Below are 18576 nucleotides of genomic sequence, written 5' to 3' on the forward strand. Positions count from 1 at the left end.
AGCTGCACACAACTCAAGAAATACCCAGTCTTCATGGTTCTTCATGAAAGCATTCAAAACCTAAAGTACTTGTAAATATTTTTAATTTCATGAAAAATTAAATGTAGGTGCCTACACTGTTCAGTGTTTATACATACCCATATCTACTCTGAACATTCCCTATATGAGGTCATATTTTCAACTGCTTCTGTTTTAATTTTACCCATACTGAAGAACTAGAAAATCAAGAGGAGGGGGCAAGGGAGGAGGGAACCTAGGCTGGATAAGGATTCATTGTGGTGCTATTTTTCAGTGACAGAACTAAGGGAAATAAAGTAGAGTTAATAAGAAGCCTGCCTCAAATAAGCAAGAGGAAGCAGCTCTAAGTTCTGAAAGTACTTGCCATGGAGTACTGCAGATGCCAAAAATGTAGATGGATTCAAAAGAAGCCAGGCAGATTCATTAATTGGAAAGACAGATCCATTGTTTGAATCCCAAAACAGCTAAAAACCATGTTTGCCTCCGATAGTCCATTAACTTCAACTTGGTAAAGACTAAGAAAGTGTTTCAAAGAAAGTAGATGTTCTTGCTGTGTTTCACTTTTCCTTGTCTTTTTTGGCCACTTCAGTCAGATCTAACAGAGCTGCATTTGTCTTTACAAAGAAGTTTCACATTTTTTTACTTCAGCATAAAACAAAATTTAAAACAGCAGGTCAGATAAAAATATGATCTTACTGAAGAGATTTTTCCTATAGATTATTTTTCTAAATAACCTTTCAGTTCATCGACACAGAAAACTTTCTTTCAAGAAATCTCCTCTGTGGGGACTTGTGGTAGAAGAGACCAACTCCCACAACCACCTTTCAGGTATTTTTATGGAGCTGTAAGAGAGTGACTTCCCTTCCTGTGCTGCAGGATCCTGGTTTGCTTTAGAGCCCGTGAATCACAGCCCTGATGTTCATATAGTGGAGGGTTGGAGATGTACAGGACAGAGCAACAAGAAGGCAAGAAGGCAGGCCATTGTCATCAGCCTGGCTTTTTAGTGTACTTGGTTTTCAGCACAACCATTGTCTGTGGATCCAGTAGTGTAAGGCAGTATCAGAAAGGTCTAACATTTCACCTGAGTTTCTGGGTTTACCTGCGTTTAACTTCAATCCTACAAGTACTGGATGTAGGAAACCCCAAACTCCAAACCCCATGTCAAACCTCAGTCCCTTTGCAACTCTTAGGCCATCGCGAGTCACCACACGGAGTTCCGAACTTTTGGCTACAAGGTATATACACAAACCATGCAGTAATTAGCTAATGAATGGTGCAAATGCCTTCCTGTGAGTCAAACCCACCAGCCTTCAGCAGTACACACGCAGCAGGAGATTTACTTGGAGGAAATGTCCAGAAGTTGTGCATGGGGAAGTTCAGACTTGATATCAGAAAAAAAAATTGTGTTGGCAGGATGGTCAGGCACTGAAATAAGTTGCCCAGGGAATCAGTGGAGTCACCATCTCTGGAATTGTTCAAGTGTAGAAAGAATAAGATGGCCTAAGGTCAACAACACATTCTTCTCTGTCACTTTGACTATCCAGGTACTCATCTTTGTAGAGAGAAAGGAGCAAGATAAAATTTTCAATAAGATTATAATTAGATTTATCAGTACTCACATGACAACACAGTGACTCACATGAGTGAAGTATTTGGAGTTCACAGAACAATTTCTTATTGGATTTCTGGATAGAATAAAACCCAGTGATTTCAATCTCTTCATTTATGAACACTATGACATGATCCAGTCTTATTAGGAGCCAGACTTGACCATTTAGTGTTCTTTTATTTTGCTAGGAAGAAATTGTTTTGGGTTGAGTTAGAGTAATGTTTAAGCATTTGATTGTGTGGATAACTTATCTGTGTAATGGTAATAAATCACTCTATTTTCCCTGCAAATCTAGAAGTTTGGAGCTGTTTGGAGCAGAGAACTGAAGGATTTTGCTGAATGCAGATGAGAACTGAAGGATTTTGCTGGAGATGGAGAAGAGAGGTTGAGCCATTAGCAATTCCTGGGTAAAAGGCTTGAGCAGCAATCTCCACAAAAATACAGTTGGTCACACCATGGAAACTAAAATATAGTTTTCTCTCTAATCCAGTTTACCATGAATGCAGATATCATTTCTTTCATTGTTTTTCTTCTTACATTCCAGTTTTCTCACGACAGGACTAATACTGAGTGGTAGGACAAGAGCTGGAGCTAAGAGTTGGAAATCCTCTGTACTGTTTCTGGTCATTCTGCTGACTTCTTAAAGGACATTTAGCAACAGCAGGTGTATCAAGACTGCACAATGAGAAAAGCAAGAGATAACAAGCTAGCACCAAGCTTTTTAGGCCTGGAAACTACAGCTGGGAGCTGAGTCCCTGGGTAACACTCCTAAATGACAATATACAGATATTTCCACATGGCAGTAGATGGTCCATTTTTTCCAGATGGTCCATTTTCCTACAAGTCACAGAGTTCTAACAAGACTTACCTATTCATAGTTTGCTGTCAAATTAAATTTATCCAAGTACAGCACTTTTAGTCTTTGACCCTCCCATTGAGGAAGTGGAAATTATTACCGACATCATAAAATGAGTGGGTGCTGCTTAGACTGAGAGTAAGCTCCTCAGAAAGTGGTTGCTAACGAAATAATAGTGGAAAAAGAAGTACCTGCCTTGCAAGTCAGCCTCTAATAGGAATGGAAGCAGTCTGTAACAAAGGATAATTGTTACAGTTTGAATCCTAGAGTGGAAATTACAAAGATTAAAGGAATAAATAAATTTTTTCCTTTATCTCTGTACAATCTGATTAGCAATCCTGTCATTTTAGTAAGATATCGTCCCTTTTAGTCAAAGGAGAAAAGCATAACTAAACAATGCAAAGAAAGAATCTTGTTTGGAACTGTGGAATACGGACAAGAAAGTGCTGAATTGACCAGATGTGTCTGCAGAATTTGATGCAGCTCTTCAAATTTCTGTAGATGATATATGGAAGGAGTGGGGTGAATACTGCAAGAACAATTTCATATAAACTGAGAGAGGATTGACAAACACAGCTGGAAACTTAATCAATTAGTGAAAGTAAATGCTTTTCTGGTTTTGGGGGGGATAATAGCCATAGCTAAGAGGAAATCTGATGAGTGTCTTTTGACTCATTGGAAAAGGAGGAATATTACATAAATCTCTTAATCATGAAACTTTTTATTTTATTTTGACTTAAAATAATTTTGAATGGTTTTCATATGTCTGTCACTTTTCCAAATATGTGTTTCCAGTATCTAGTGAGGTTAGTATTTGTGGGAGGTGAAATCTGTGGTAATGTAGACTAATTACAACAGAACAACAGAGGCTAGAACATCATTTGAAACTGCCAGTTGTCCTTTTCTATTTAAAGACAGTGAATTATTTCGTTTTACGTTCTCCAATGGACGTACAAACAGTTACTTAGATTTTCTGAACGTAAATTCTCGATCATGATTTAGTAAAATTCAAGAACTTATTTAGCAATCTTGACTTTGTGAGTTTTACAAAAGTCTTGTTTAAAGCTTTTATCCCAATCTCTTTCCAAAACAACATGCTATTTTTTTTTTTTGTTTGGAAAGACAGTAGAAAATTAATTTATGGCATATTATAAAAAATAGTTTTCCTGTTATTACAGCAGGCTGTCTTGTAGCATAGAAGCCTGTTTCTTGTCACTGACTAGAGATTCACTGTAGATATCTCTAATCAACAGGAATCTGTCATTTTAATTGACAGTTCACTTAGGACTGACAGTTATTAAAAGCAGACAGCTAAAACAGCTTAATAGTTACCTAGTCCTCAGCTTCTCTCTTAGAACTGTAACCAGTATTTTAAAAAGCGTTTAAATCAGAGTAACGAACAAATCTGGAGCAGCGTATACAGCTGAACTTCAGAGAGGCTGCTGTAACAATTCTTTTGCTGATGGAACACACTAAGATGGCAAGAATATTCTGCCATCATGGCTTGGGTTTGGTTCCTTCTCCAGCCTCATCTTTCAGCTTAACACTGACACTCCACTCCTGGGCACGAGCCCACAGCACTTGATAGATCAATTAAAATGGGTTTAAATTCATCTTATTCTTGGAACACCTTATTCTAATGCCTCAGTCAATACATTCTGTCTCTGTTTAGGCTGTCCAGGCCTATCAAGAAGCTCATGGTCCGTGCTGAAGTTGAGTAACAACTCACAGGCCAACTCCTGCTAATCCCAGAGTTCCATCTGCCTTTCATAGTCCAGAGACTTAAGTGGAGTTGGGGTCACAAGGATGGGTTATGTCAAGATTAAAGGTATTGTCTGTAGTGATCTCTGGCTCCAGGATTTCCTTCTCCAACATATCAAAATGATAAATAGGCTGAGGAATGAGTATCTAAGCTGTGCTATGGTTCTGCTTGAAGAAAGTCCCATATTTTCAAAGCCCTTCCTTAGAGCATGAAAGGAAAAGGCATTAAATGAAGAACAGCCCCTCCTCACTTATGTCAAAACAGTCCATTTACATATGGATAATATAATCCAGAGCTATTCTTTAAACACCAGGTACTAGGCTCAGTTAAAAAACATTCTCATGAGCATGAAGCAGAGAATCTAACATGGTAAGCCTTCATTAGCACACAATGTTTTCCGTATCATTACCCCTTAGAATTAAAATTTATGTCATTATTTCTCTCCTAATATTTCACTGATTTTTTTCCTTTAATTTTGACAATTTTAGTGTTTTCTTTCTTTACAAAGGAGATTATTAAATAGTTAATAAATAGGTCTAAAATTTGCCCAAGCTCACAGAAACTGATATTTTCATGAACAAATAATTTGTACCTTAACTTTCTGTTTAGAAAGACAATTCTGTTCAGGTCTTGACAACACCTAGAAACATTCAGTATATCTCACTAATTAGGTTCTTTTGAGAAAAAATCTGTACATTTTTCTCATAGTTTTATCAAGTTAGTACTTTGGCAATAGTTTTGTATTTTTCCACTACATTTCTTTCTCTTTCCCTTTAAGATCTCAACACTGTCAATCACAATAGACAGACTTGAATCCCAATTTATATAGAAACCAAGTCAGTTTTCAGAAAGGCAGAATTCCAAGTTTGGGCCTTCTGCTTGTGAAGACATCATTCTGTTTGGTCCTGCCAAGAAGGCCAGGATTGAAACTTGGATGTGGTATCCTCAATGTTTAACATTAGCCAGCTGGGGCACTTTTGGACCCTGTGACCCTGTCTAGGCAGAAGAGCCTTAGGACCAATCTGAGGCATAAAGGTAAGATCTTGCAGTCACTGCACTGTAAGGGCAAAGAGACCTTCTACAGCACAGCCTCGATGCTCCCACAGCTAAGCAGGGAAGAGGAGAAATGTGAATATTTGTATTTACTCATAACGGGTTTCAGCAATCAGACCCTTGCTTCCCTGCAGGAACACTGGTATTACTTCATTACCTACAAGCCCTCTTGTGTAAATGATGCTCTGTGCTTTTCTACTCCAATCAGTTTTTGTTGTTGTTGTTGTTGTTGTTGTAAGTCCTGTGATATTCAGGCAATTTTTCATTAATTTTTGAGAGAGATGCTGCAATGGGGACAGCATCTCTAGAGAGGACATTCTCTCCTGGGTCAAGTACCACTGTACTGGGGCCCATTTTCTTCCTGAGGACAGACAACCTTTCCTGCTTCTGATTGCACACATTCTTTAAATCACATCATGCATTTTCCTGACTGAGAAACAAGATTTATTTGCAGTAAGCACTCAGCTCCTGAGGATACATCCCAGTCTGTTTCTTGCACAATTTGCTGTCTCCAAGCCTAAGCAGCAGAGTCTTGTTCCAGAAATACATTTCTAGGTACCACCTTCACACTAAGAAAACTGCACTCTTAGTGCAGTGTCTCTTCCTCAGCTGGCTGTGTGGTTTTGCAGTCTCTTTTAACAGTGTTTCTTGGACCTCTCACCATTCCCAGAGCAAGCATCTTGTACCCCAGGAAGAGTCTTTGCTCAAACACAAACTGTGTTACCAAAGGGTTATGAAATAGGCTGAAGAAGCTATTGTAAAAAGAAGAAGAAAGACAAAAAAGAAGAAAGATCTATAGATGCAGCAGGAGACCCGATACACAAATGATGATGATGCACAAAATTGAAACCTCAGTGGATAAAAGGCAAGAACTTATAAAACAGCCAAGTGTGTTGTGGCACATACCAACTCTAGAATAAATTTTTATCGGCATTCACTTGAAATACTTTCAACTCGTTTAGCAGCCTAATTCTTCAACGCCTCAGTGCAAATCTCTTGAAACCATTAGCATTATTCAACATTCTGCATCTAATTTATTGAGCTTCTTTGCTATGGGATATTAAACAAAATAATCATGCATTAGACATAATTAGAACGTGACTAAATTAATTTCTGCAGTGCTGATGATAACGGATAACTGCAAAAGTAATTCACACCTTGGTGCTGCAGAACCAATATGACGCTTAAGTCAGCTCGCAGTGTAAAAGGTACACAGTGCACAGACTGCCATGAACAAGCACCATAATTTGCAAAGTATTAACTGAAAGCGTGCCTGTTGATTTTCAGAGTAGCAATTTACAGTGTTTCATAATAGACTATGATAATGTAATCACAGACTGCTGTAATTGCACTAAATTTGATCATTAAATTCGTGGCTCTTCCTTTGTGCACCCAACCAGCCATTTCATCCCATACAGCAAACACCTTGGGCAAGCAGGAATTGCCCTTGTGACTCTCTTAATCTTTCCTTCTGTGCACCAGAGATAGATTCCAAAGGCACATGAGGCACATGCTCCATGATTCTTTTGGAGAATGAGAGAAGTTTGATGAACCAACTGTTCCCCCCATCCTCCACTTCACCTCTGTTAAAAGTGGGCACAGCAGCCTCAACCCACTTGTCAGGGACCTCCTCAATGACAATGCTGTCACATTGGACAGCATGTGTGCCCAAGTCCTGTGCAGTCCCTTGGTTATGAGGTGACTTCAGAGCTCTGGACTCCAAAGTTTCAAACTCAATTGCTGGCAATTCCCTCAGAGAGGATGCTGGTACACACTGAAAACGGAAGCAGGCTTTGCCTGTGGAGACTGAAGGGAAAAAAAGTATCAAGTATTTCTGCCCTTTCCATATGCATCAGTGGGTTGTCATCCTCACCCACCAACACAAAGGGAGCTGCAGGGATTTCTGTACAGATGGTGCTGTTTACTCTAGCACCATGAATAAACCATCTCAATTAAGCACTGATGTAAGCACTGCTGAAATAGCTTACATTTGTCTTGATTCTGTTGAAATGTAATTCTTCAAAGAGAACTGGGCAGTCATCCCTCACCCTTTCATCAACCCAAACCAATGGGCAAACACAAAGGTTAACCACAAACATGAAGAACAACCAGCTGCACAGCCCTGTGTGAAAAAACCTGATGTTCAACAAAGTATGTAACCTGACACACTCTGAAAACACATTTTTTACCTGGGCTTTAACCTTTCCTCCACAGGACAGGAAGGGACTTGTTGCATTACAACAGGCTGGTGACTTTTCAGTTCCAGCCGTGCCAAACAGATGGAACAGTTCCAGAACAGCAGGAACATCACTGGTTGCAAGAAAATAATGTCATGGCTATGTTTCTCAGTGAGCTATACTTACAAAATCCTTTTGAGGCATGTGAATCTGAACAACCCCCAAAAAGTGTTTGCAGTGCTAATGGATGAGTTGTGAAATTCATGTCTCATTCTGAGATCAATATTGGGCAACTGCAGAAACAGTAAGTGATGGATCTTCAGCTGTGTAGCTGTAAGGCAACTCTCAGCTTGGCTACAGGCAAATAGAAAGGGGTGAGGGAACCCTCTGGACTAAGTAAAGTAGGTGAGTTTTCTTTTTATTTCCAGTGTCTACAAAAATAGCAACTGAGTGAGGATTTTGCAAGTATTTTATTCTACATTATTCTACAGATGATTTCAGGTAACTGCAAAACACCAAGGTGATCTGATCCTTCAGGGTGAGGACCTTTAAAACATTCATGATCTAACAATCATAGAGCCAGCACATCTTTTAACACACTGGGTAGTCAGGGAGGCAGTATGTAATTCCACTTAGCCCCCATAAAATGTTTCACAAACCAGCAGTGCACACATCAGTGCAGGAAAGTAAGTTTTCAGAGACTGCTACCAAACAGCAAAGCTCTGGAATGTGCAACACGCATCAGAGAGTTCATTTAATCCTTCTGGGGAACACAGAATCATAGCATAGAAGACACAACAGCCAGGGTAGAAAAATCTTGGTTATTTTATCTTCCATTTTGCTTTCCTCAATTCACCACTGCTTCACAAAAAGAAAAGGAGAGTGTTAAGGACATGTAATGACAGCATTTTTGTCTCCTCTAACACATATTGCAAACACATCAAAAAGTAAAGAATGCCAGTCCTTTCACTGGCATCAAATAAGACACTGATTAGATTCCTCATCTCTACAAACGTAAATTATTTTTATTAAAAATAATTTTTCATAAAACAAATAGTTCTTAAGATACAAATGGTGATGCGGTGAGAAGATAAACATATGATACTTGGGAAACATCAGACAACACAGTAAAGTACTTATATAATAGTGATCCTTGAACAATGCTAAACTCCTTCACAGGAGTTTAAAACAGAGCACATTAACAGAGTTCAAATATGCCAACAAACACCCTGCCTTTTCTAATTCACAGAATGCAAATGAGTACCTTCCAGTGTCCTTACTCTAGGACTACAACACTTGCAGTAAGACAACATGCACACATAGATCTTCCTCATATTTTTCTTGAAGAAGTAAGAGTTAAATTTGAAATGTACAAAATGTTGGAGTGCTTCGAGTCAGAGGTATAGGCTGGCTAGTGAACAATGCAGTCAATGTAAACACTGGTACTCTTCTACTCCATCTTCATGTTTGCATGCCTCATAATACCTCTGTTTTTACTTGAATGAGAAAGGAAAGCAAGGACTACTAAAGGAAAGCAAGGACTACTTCTTACGGTTCAGAGAAGAGCAACGTTCACTGTGCAGCATCTGAATCCACCCAGTAGCAAACTCAGGTAGCAAGGTCCAACTACCAGTCTCAAACAACCAGGACTACCAAATGTGTCTGGAAAAAATAAGAGTCAAAAGAAAACTAACTTGACAGGACTGCTAAGAGCAGCAGCTGCACTCAGGAACCAAGAGCTGAGAAAAGCATGGTGAAAAGGAAGCACAGGAACAGAGGTGGGGACAGGCTTGAGAGGAAGCTGGAAGGAGTGCTGTGTCACACACAGTAACACAGAGAATTTTAACAGCTAGCTGCTACTCAGAGCTAGCTTAAGATGGGCTTGGCATTGTGTAAGAGTGGTAAAATCCCCAGCAGCGGCTGTGCTTGGAAAAAAACCTAGAGTTAACATGACTATCCTTCATCCATCTAGCACTTCTCCACATCCTATTGCATATGCCATTACAAAAGCACCATGTTAACGTGAGTTCCCATGGGCAACAAAGCCCAAACTATCAAATTCAGTTTCCATCTGTATTACCGCTTGTAATCAACAATTTTTGACTAATATCACAAAATACTGTCCTTTTGTGTCTCAGGCAAAGGAACAATACAGGAAATAGCAGGTGAAATATCTACTTTCATCCACTAACAAGAGGCAATTACTTTTTATTTCTGAAGAAGCTTTTTATTAACAGCAAGTTGTTCATAATTTCGATGTGAGGTAAAAAGGACAAAATAAAAGACCAAGAACATGAAGCAATCAGAACTACTGGTGGAAGACTCTATAGCTCTAGTAATAGTAAAACAGCCCTGAAATAGCAGTGATGAGTAGAATTTTTGAGAAAAAGACAAGAATAAAGAAAGTGAGACACCACTCACATCTAAATACTATATTCTGAAGGAAGTTATTGAAGTGCTCCAGGTGGACTTCAAACACGTATGTGCATAGGAAGCTGCATTAAACACATTTAATGAGGTCATACAGGACTGCAAACATCACGTCAACTGTGTTATACGTACATTGCTCACAAAAATCATCCTGACGTTTCTGTTTTAAGAATATAGCCTGTTTGGCAGAGTTTTTTCTTATGACTACATCAAGCAGACCATGCAAATGGAAGGGGGAAAAAAGCCCCCCTACTCTACAATCCTTACAGGTTTTGTAGACAAATCTTGTACATACAGATTTAAACATCTGTGCCCAGAAAGGGTTCTTGGATGTCAGTGAAAAAGCAGACACGTGCACACAGCAAAATAAAAGTGTGTCTTCCATGAGTAGAAACCCTTTTACCACTGCTCTGAGGCTAGGTCTGTGAAGCATGAAGACTAGAGCACAACTGGTATTTCTCACATTCAAGGAGAGGCATACAGCGTTAGATAGCAGGTCTGGAGTATATAAACAGAAATACATTATTCCCGTTAATTAAATTGTAGGCACCATTACTACAGGTGTTGTGAAGGATAAATGGGTTCTAAAAGAGATTAGATGAACTCACAGAGAACAAAAGGTCTGTCACAGAACATTAAACACAACTGTCAGCCTACAGCTGGGTCACAGAGATCTAATTGCTGTCTGCTGAAAGGTGCTCTGATATGCTTGAGAAACAATCACTTTATACACATCCAGACTGCACACTACAAATCTTCCTTCCTCCAGCTGGAGACAGAACAGTGGGCTTGACAGACCCTTCCTCTGATCCAGCATGAAAGTTCTTTATCCACTCTGCCTTCTTCCACAGAGACAGGTCTGCAAATTCTGCGTTATTAACCTTTGAACATTGTGTCTTTATTGAGAAAATTATTCTGTAAGATCTTATAATGGAGTTACAGTAACACCTGCAAGCTGAGAGGTTCATTATATAGTACTCTGACATTTAAGGTATTTTGGACAACTTCAGATCAATCCAATAAAATTGGGAGCAATGGGTTGCCAAGAACCATATCACCAGAAACTAATAATTCTGTGGTACAAAGGATTTTCTTAAATCTCAGTGGCAAACGTCATAGAAAACACGTGTGTACATGATGGCTTTAGACTCAAGGACAGTAGGTTCAAGGACACAAACACGAAATTTTTCCGTGACAATGGTGAGACACCATGGCCAAGAGAAGCTGTGGATGCCCCATCCCTGGAAGTGTCCACTCAGGCTGGAAGGGGCTCTGAGCAACCTGGCCTAGTGAAAGGTGTTCCTGCCCATGGCAGGGGGTTGGAAGTAGATGATCTTTAAGGTCCATTGCAACCCAAGCCTTCCTATTGTTGTATGATTATATGTTTGCAGATAATTTGTTCCAGTACACATGACTAAAAGGGGTTTAATGTGATGGCATTAAAAAAAAAAAAAAACCCAAAAAACCAACCAGAAATGCAGTACAGCTGATCCACACTATTGCTTCACTCTACTATCAAATGCAATGAACCTCCTTTCAAGCTTATTCATTAAAATTGCATATATTGGTATTAGTTACTCTGTTGATTGGTGAACATAGCTTAAGCCAGAGAAACACAAAAAAGCAAAGGCCTTGTTCAGGAAATTCTTCTGTTGGAAGGAAGTACTCTCAAGCAGCAAAGTTCAAGATAATTCACTCATGGGATCCCAGACAATGCCCAAACGTTAATGGTTTGAAACCCAAATATCAATTTGCAAAAAAACCCATCTGATTTAATTAAAAATCCCTCAAAACATAGTTTTTTTTTCTAGTAATCTTTCCTGTTGTCCTTAAGAAAAGAAATAATTTTCACATGAAACTGGGCCTCCCAAAAATCTGGGGGTTTTTTTTCAGTTTGGTACTTGGGTTTTTAGGGGTTTTTTTGAAGTTGAGTTACTGCTAGTACAGCTGGAAATCTTTGCCTTCAGAAATAAATGTCTGCAAAAGTGAGAAGACAACTGATTTTTACAACCATCATAAGAAAAGTGCTCTAATTGCAGAGGAACACAATTTTTAGATTAATTTGCTTTAAACTATTGCTTATAAAGTGTTAACAATTCAGACTTTTTGTTTTATTTTTGCATCAACAATGACTTTATTAAGAACAATACAGTTTTTGGCCTCCTGCACAGAAGTTACATTCTCACTTCTTTTTTTTTCCCCCACAAATCATTTCTTCCTGGTGAACTACGTTTTATGTAGCCATGGAATCAGAGAATCATTGACTGGCTTGGGTTGGAAGGAACTTTAAAGATCATCTACTTTCAACCCTGTGCCATGGGCAGGGGCAGCTTCCACAAGGCCAGGCTGCTCAGGGGCCTTGAACCCAAATGTCTGTCCACTGGCAGCACAGACCAATACAACAAATACTTTAGCTGCACGCAGCAATTTTTTCTCCAACTGAAGTGAACAAAAATAGGCAGCTATGCATGTTCTAAAATACTCTGCCATATGTAGATGTATAAAATACAGCACCAGAAGAAGCACTGGAACAGGATGGTGGAATCACCATCCCTGGAAGTATTCCAAAAAATGAGTAGTCTGGCACTTAGTGGTATGGCTTAGTGGACAGGGTGGTAATCCAGCAGAATGTTGGACCTGATGGTCTTGGAGGCCTTTTCCAACCTTCATGATTCTACAATTCCAAGACCCCAGCATGATTTTTGGAATCCAGTATTTTTGGTAATAAATTGTACTATTCCTCTGAGGGAAATCTTATGCAGACAAAACCCTGAAGTATTTTACAGCAAAGCACTTTTCATGTATGTTAAAACACACAGACTCTGATTGAAGAGAGCCCGCAAGTGAATCCAAGTTTCCTCAAGCTGCATTGACAATGTGGATAATTCTTCCAAGAGTTTGGGCTCCGATGAGAGAACCTTAAGATGTAACTGAAAATGAAAACAAGCAGTTAGTGAAACAAATACAGATTAAAAAATTAAAAGACTGTTTTCCCCACCCAATTCCAATACTTCGCTTTCAGGAAATGTCCCAAATAGGAAAAGGACCCTTTCTTTCAACTAATTTCCTCTATTTAATACTGCTCCCCTTTTGCTAGTCTTTACAAGCAGTTTTTTATGTTCTGGATGGGATAAGGCAGCAAAGTGTCTTAAATATGCTGTATTTTTAATAGATCATCTTCTGACAAGGCTGCTGAATCTATTCTCATCACACACTTCCCAAGAGGGTAACCTTTTCCACTCTCTGACCTGCATCACAAATTCCTCTTTAGGCTAGAAAGGCTAGACAAATGTGCTAAGGTCAATCAGGATGATTATTTTAACTATCCATGTTGCGCACACCAAGAAGAATGATGCCAGCATACACTATACTGGCAGAGATGATGAGGTCTCCTTATGTGACAAACAGCAACCTTGCTAAAACAGAAATAAGAGAACTTTCTGAACTTGCAGCAATTATTACCACTAAATTGATGGAATATTTCTTTTCCAGGCTACAATTTACATATCTAGGAGCTTTGATACTGAGCTTAAGTCTGAGAGATAGCAGGTTCGGTCTGGATACTAGACAAAATTCTTTACTGCGAATGTGGTGAGGCACTGGAACACGTTACCCAGAGAAGCTGTGGATGCCCTGGTATTACATGCGTCTGAATGTTTATAACCATGTTTTCCAAGTCAACTATTACTAATTGCTTTTGCATTATTTCATAAATCAGAGTATCTAAAACACTTGTATATCAGAAGTGTTTCAATCTTCTGCAGAACCACTTTGTCTCTAGGAGCAACTGTTACTGTGCTTCAGCAGAGAAACTTTAACTAACACACAACCTGGGATAATTTCATTAGCTCTTCGATACTCAACAGGTAACACAAGAAAGGCAGCCCACTGACATGGAAAGTAGGTCAGGCTTGCAAAGTCTAGTGATAAATCCAACAAAATGTCTAACTTATTTCCCGACCATTGTGTATTAAATCCTTGGTTATTTAAGACATAGCGTACCTTAGCTTAACAATTAACAACCACTAAGAAGTTAGGAATTTTACAAAAAACAAACAAACAACCAATTCTAAGTAAGGAATACAAGAACAAAACCCATCTGGCAGGGTTTCTCTTCACAACATCCTTTCTCTTGCAAGTTTTTCTTGACTGTCACCACATGAGTTGCCAAATCATACAATATATTCAGTTAGACATTTTAAAACCATTCTCAACCAAAATCACTTCAGATAATCCTAGCAGGCAGTTTATACCTTTTTACAGTATAACTGTTACTTTAAATAGGACTAACATAAATTTTATAAGAAAACTGTTACCTTTAAAAATAGTGCCAGGTATGCCTGAGCGAGTTCGAAGTTGTACTTCTTGTTCAGCATCATCCCAATCATTCTCAGAAAGCTCAGCATCACCTCCATTGAGCCCCCACCTTCAGGGGCCAAACCCCGCAGTTCCACCTCAATATGAGATGGTCCCAAGCTTTTCAGTAAGTCAAGTGGAGCTTTATCTGTGTTAGAACATTGGGGGACACATTATCAGCAACATCTGCAAAACAGATCCTTCACAAGAGAAGCTTATTCTGAAATTCTTAAGCAGTGACAATGAATTTCAAGTTTTTACTGTTTCCTTACTTTTTTGCTTTCAACAAAATGTCTCCCTTTCTTTAATTTACTGTCCTAGCACATACTGAAAGTACAGATTCACTTTATTTCAAATTGAAAAATACAAGTAACATCTTTGTATTTGTATCAATTTTTCCTCTCTTCTGTCTTCTAAGTTAAACAAAATTTCTAATTAACCACATAACATTGTCATTTCACAGAAAGAATGTATATACTTGGGATTTTGAGCTGTTAGCTGTAAATATACTCTGAAAGATGGAGATCACTACTTTTACTAGGCATCTTTACTCTAGCTGACATTTAGGCAAAACTAGACACCTTCTGATGCATCTAACAAAATTATTACTTTTGTTAAGTGAATGCCTGGAGGGTGCTAGGGGAAAATCTTTTTCACAGTAGAAATATATGCAATTTACAAACTTTCTTCCTCTTCATAATTGTTCTTTCTCAGGACTTCTACCATCCTATCTGATGACCTATGAGGATTCCATCTATTTGCTTTAAAAAGGAAGCAGCAAAAATATCTTTGGTTGTAAAAATGCAACTGATAGTTATAGCACCTTTTAAAACATATGTGGATTAATATTTCTTTTGCTAAGAAGTTGCTAAGAAGAACAACTTTGTGGTAACTAATGGTATTAGGCATTGGTTAATATTCCTCAGGTGGTATAAATCAGTATTTGATTCCTAAAAAAATCATTAGTTGTGGATGCCATGGGACAGAGAGAGAGAGAGAACAGCAAGTGTTTCTCACAGACGATTGTGAGAAATTTTAGGGAGCTGGAAAGATGTGATAACCTGTTGACTATAAACAATTTACAGGTGCTGTTTTTCTACTTTACTTTTCTGTTCCTCTCAAGGACAGTGTGTGACAAAGATGTTTCTGTTAGTTAGCCAATAGAAAAGAACCTATCGTACCACTCTGTAAAAACGGTGCAGTTCTTTTGAGTAAAGCTTTCTTTGCCTTTCTATGATCCTGCCTCTCGCCTGTTCCTGCACCGACCTCAGCGCATGAGTGACAATTACTTAGTTTTGAATATAACTGGTTTTACCAGTACTAAACAGATGCACTAAATAGTTTTTTTTATTACATTATACAAATGAAGCATGGAACGTGTTGTAAGGTTGATACACGGACAATATGGAAAAGAAGGCTGCAGCTCAATCTGTGCTCTCAATCTTCCACCAAACCTGAGGTGTGAAGCCCTGTTTCTACCCCAACAGTAAGCCAGGATGGCTTCTAGCAGGATTCTTTTAATTTGCACAGTCCAGTCACGTTTAGAAGTGATGGCTGTAATCCAGCCAGCAAAGAGCCATGCTCCCCACCAGCAGCTGGGATCACCAGGATTGTGGCTGTGGCACAGACCCTGGGGCACACCTGCCTTACAGCAGAGGTGGCCTGAGGCAGGTCCACATGTCCAAGCACATCAGAGTGCACTTGCTCCCTGGCAGACCCAGCTCCACAAGGTTTTTACACATTCACCTCTTCTGAGTGGCTCTGAGGCACTTCAACAGTACACTGTCAATCAAAATAGTAAAAGTGAGGCAGAAGAACACACCTTGTTTGTGACAGATAATAAAGTCCTACACACAAAACCTGTTAAGTGTGCTTGAGTAAGCTGGTCATCTCCAGAGAGTTTGAGCAAGGGTAGAAGAATTTCCCACAGAACTGCTTTGTGGACAAGCCACTGTCCATTTACATTTCCAAGTCGGCTATATTAGCATCATTTAAAAAAATCTGAGTTTCAATGATTCTGTAGCATCACAAGATAAACGTGAAAAACAGCTGGTGCATTCCGCAGGTTGTTTAAGTGATTAAATCTCAAAATAAACTGAATGTTCAAAGAAATCCAACACCTTATTTTTGTATCATTTATTTCTTCCTAAGCTTTAAATTATAGGGCAATGAATTAACACTGTAAGTTCACTGCCTGGTGAAGTAACCCTTGAAAGGAGAACTTGCTAGGCACAATATGCTTTTCATGTTTCAGTGAATCACCAGACTATTCCTTTCAAATAGGACTATTCCAAAACAATCCCTTCCTTCTTTCCTTCCTTTCCCCAGAAATGATGCATAGCACCTTTTCTGGGTGACATCATCAGTTTTCAAAACAGGTGAATGATCTTAGGAACCCAAACCTCTTTCTCCATAAGGGTTTTAGCCAGATTGGGTTCCATGCTGCAGACAAGCTGCAGTACCAATGGATCTTTGTTCTAGTGTGGCTATCTGTCTACTAGGTGTTATACTGTACTATGAGTATTTTTTTTCTCACATCCGTAACAATTCTGACTTTAGAAATCACATATGTATCAAAATAAAAGCAGAACAACATTTTTCGTGAAATACTTCATTAACTTACATTCATTGGTGCTCAGGGCTTCTTCAAGATGAATGCAGAAATCAGATTTCTGCGCCAGTATCCCAAGGTTTACCACCTTTGACTAGAACACAAAAGCACAGCAGTGTGTCCATGAATATGCAAACACATTTTGTCAACTCAATTACATTATTTTTCTATTGAGAAAATAAGACTGAGAAATAAAGCAATAATACAGTGAGTTATAACTGATTCTTTAAAGTCTAGCAATTTAACCCAACATTTGAGATTTCTTTTAAAATACACTACATAAACACAATTACATTGATTCTTATTTTTACCTGTGTATCATTTTCCTCCTCCGGTGGAATGTATCGGGGTATAAGACCAGGAAGTGTTGGGATGAAGAAAGGTGCTGACTTTGGAACCTTTGGCGGCTCTCTTGGTTTATTTTTTTTCTGTTAATTAGATATTTGAATTAAAATCATTATCATCACAGTAAGACCATGTGGGAACATTTTGTTTGTCAAGAGTTTCCTTTTTAAAATACTGTGAAAACCCTAGAGACTAACTGAAAAGTAAATATACAAGTAAAACCCTTTACCACTAATCATGAAGCTACTGTTCAGCAGAAAAACAGCCCCTGTCCCAAATCCCAGCAACTGGGAAAAGCACCACATAGACTTCTAATGCATAATCTGGAAAAACACTTGAAAAGCAGGATCAGGTTTCATAAGTAGGTACAATGCATTTTGTATAAACAGGGCAAATATATGGATGTATGCTATTTTTTGCAGTTTCAGTACCTTGATAATATCAAGATTGAGGAGATTTTTCCACCTTGATTCCGGTAACAAGGAAAGGGTCACCAGCTGCTCTCCCAATTGATCAGGTGAGACATATTCTATCATTTCATCACAAGGCTCTTCATCTCCTGACACATCCACATCTTGCAGAAACAGATATCTTTTATGAACATTCATACTCCACATCCATTTTTTTAAAAAATCAATCCCAACACTTTTTTTTTTTTGCAATTTTTGAATAACAAATTCTTCACAGTTATAGACATAGGTGCTAACATACCATTGAGTTAAAAAACTACAGAAACAATGTAAATTAGCCTTATGAAATATTAAATAATTTTAAAAGATTATAGCTAAGATGTAAAATTTATTAAACAAATTTTTAATGACTGATTTCTCCACTTTGACTGAAGTTATATAAAAGCAGTTTACAGATTTATTAAAGAAAACAAAATTTTGACAGTAATCTGTTGCTCTTTCTGAATAAATATATACACAGTAATTTCAGTTCTACATTATAAAGCTGTGAAATCTTTGCATTTAGATCCTTGCACCGTATTCACTACCTCATCACAACCTCTTCATAGGTATGACTGGAATGGCACATAAAAATGAAGAAAATCGCAACATTAAAGCACAACATCCCGCAAGAAAAGTTATAATATCAGTCACTTGATTTTCTCTTTATTTCCTGTCTGATCTTGACCAAACATGTCTAGTTTCCCTGTTTTTTTTTTTTTTTTTTTTTGGTAAAATATTACTTGGCTAAAACAATGAATCTAATAGACAGGCCTGAACACCTGAACACCAAAGGAATGTAACCCCTAAAGAGCCCTTAGCATCTAAACAGGAACTTTACACTTGCTGAAGACACAAAGTGGATTAAAGCTTTCAGCTGGAATTGGGACAAAAACATTCAAAGCTCTGG

The 18576-nt window shown here is 38.4% G+C and overlaps 1 protein-coding gene across 1 annotated transcript in view; it reads right to left on the reverse strand.

Annotated features, from left to right (window-relative positions):
* Positions 1–8477: 8477 nt before the first annotated feature.
* WDR36 (WD repeat domain 36) overlaps positions 8478–18576 on the reverse strand; it is a 32923-nt gene continuing 22824 nt past the window's right edge. Inside the window, exons 19-23 of the mRNA XM_050987007.1 lie at positions 17649–17791; positions 17184–17300; positions 16885–16966; positions 14222–14409; positions 8478–12835 (exon numbers count right to left, since the gene is read on the reverse strand). Coding sequence (XP_050842964.1) covers positions 12686–12835; positions 14222–14409; positions 16885–16966; positions 17184–17300; positions 17649–17791 — 680 coding nt within the window. The 3' untranslated portion in view covers positions 8478–12685. The remainder of the gene's footprint in view (positions 12836–14221; positions 14410–16884; positions 16967–17183; positions 17301–17648; positions 17792–18576) is intronic.

This window comes from Serinus canaria, chromosome Z (genome assembly GCF_022539315.1).
Source record: "Serinus canaria isolate serCan28SL12 chromosome Z, serCan2020, whole genome shotgun sequence".
NCBI classification, from domain to species: Eukaryota; Metazoa; Chordata; class Aves; order Passeriformes; family Fringillidae; genus Serinus; species Serinus canaria.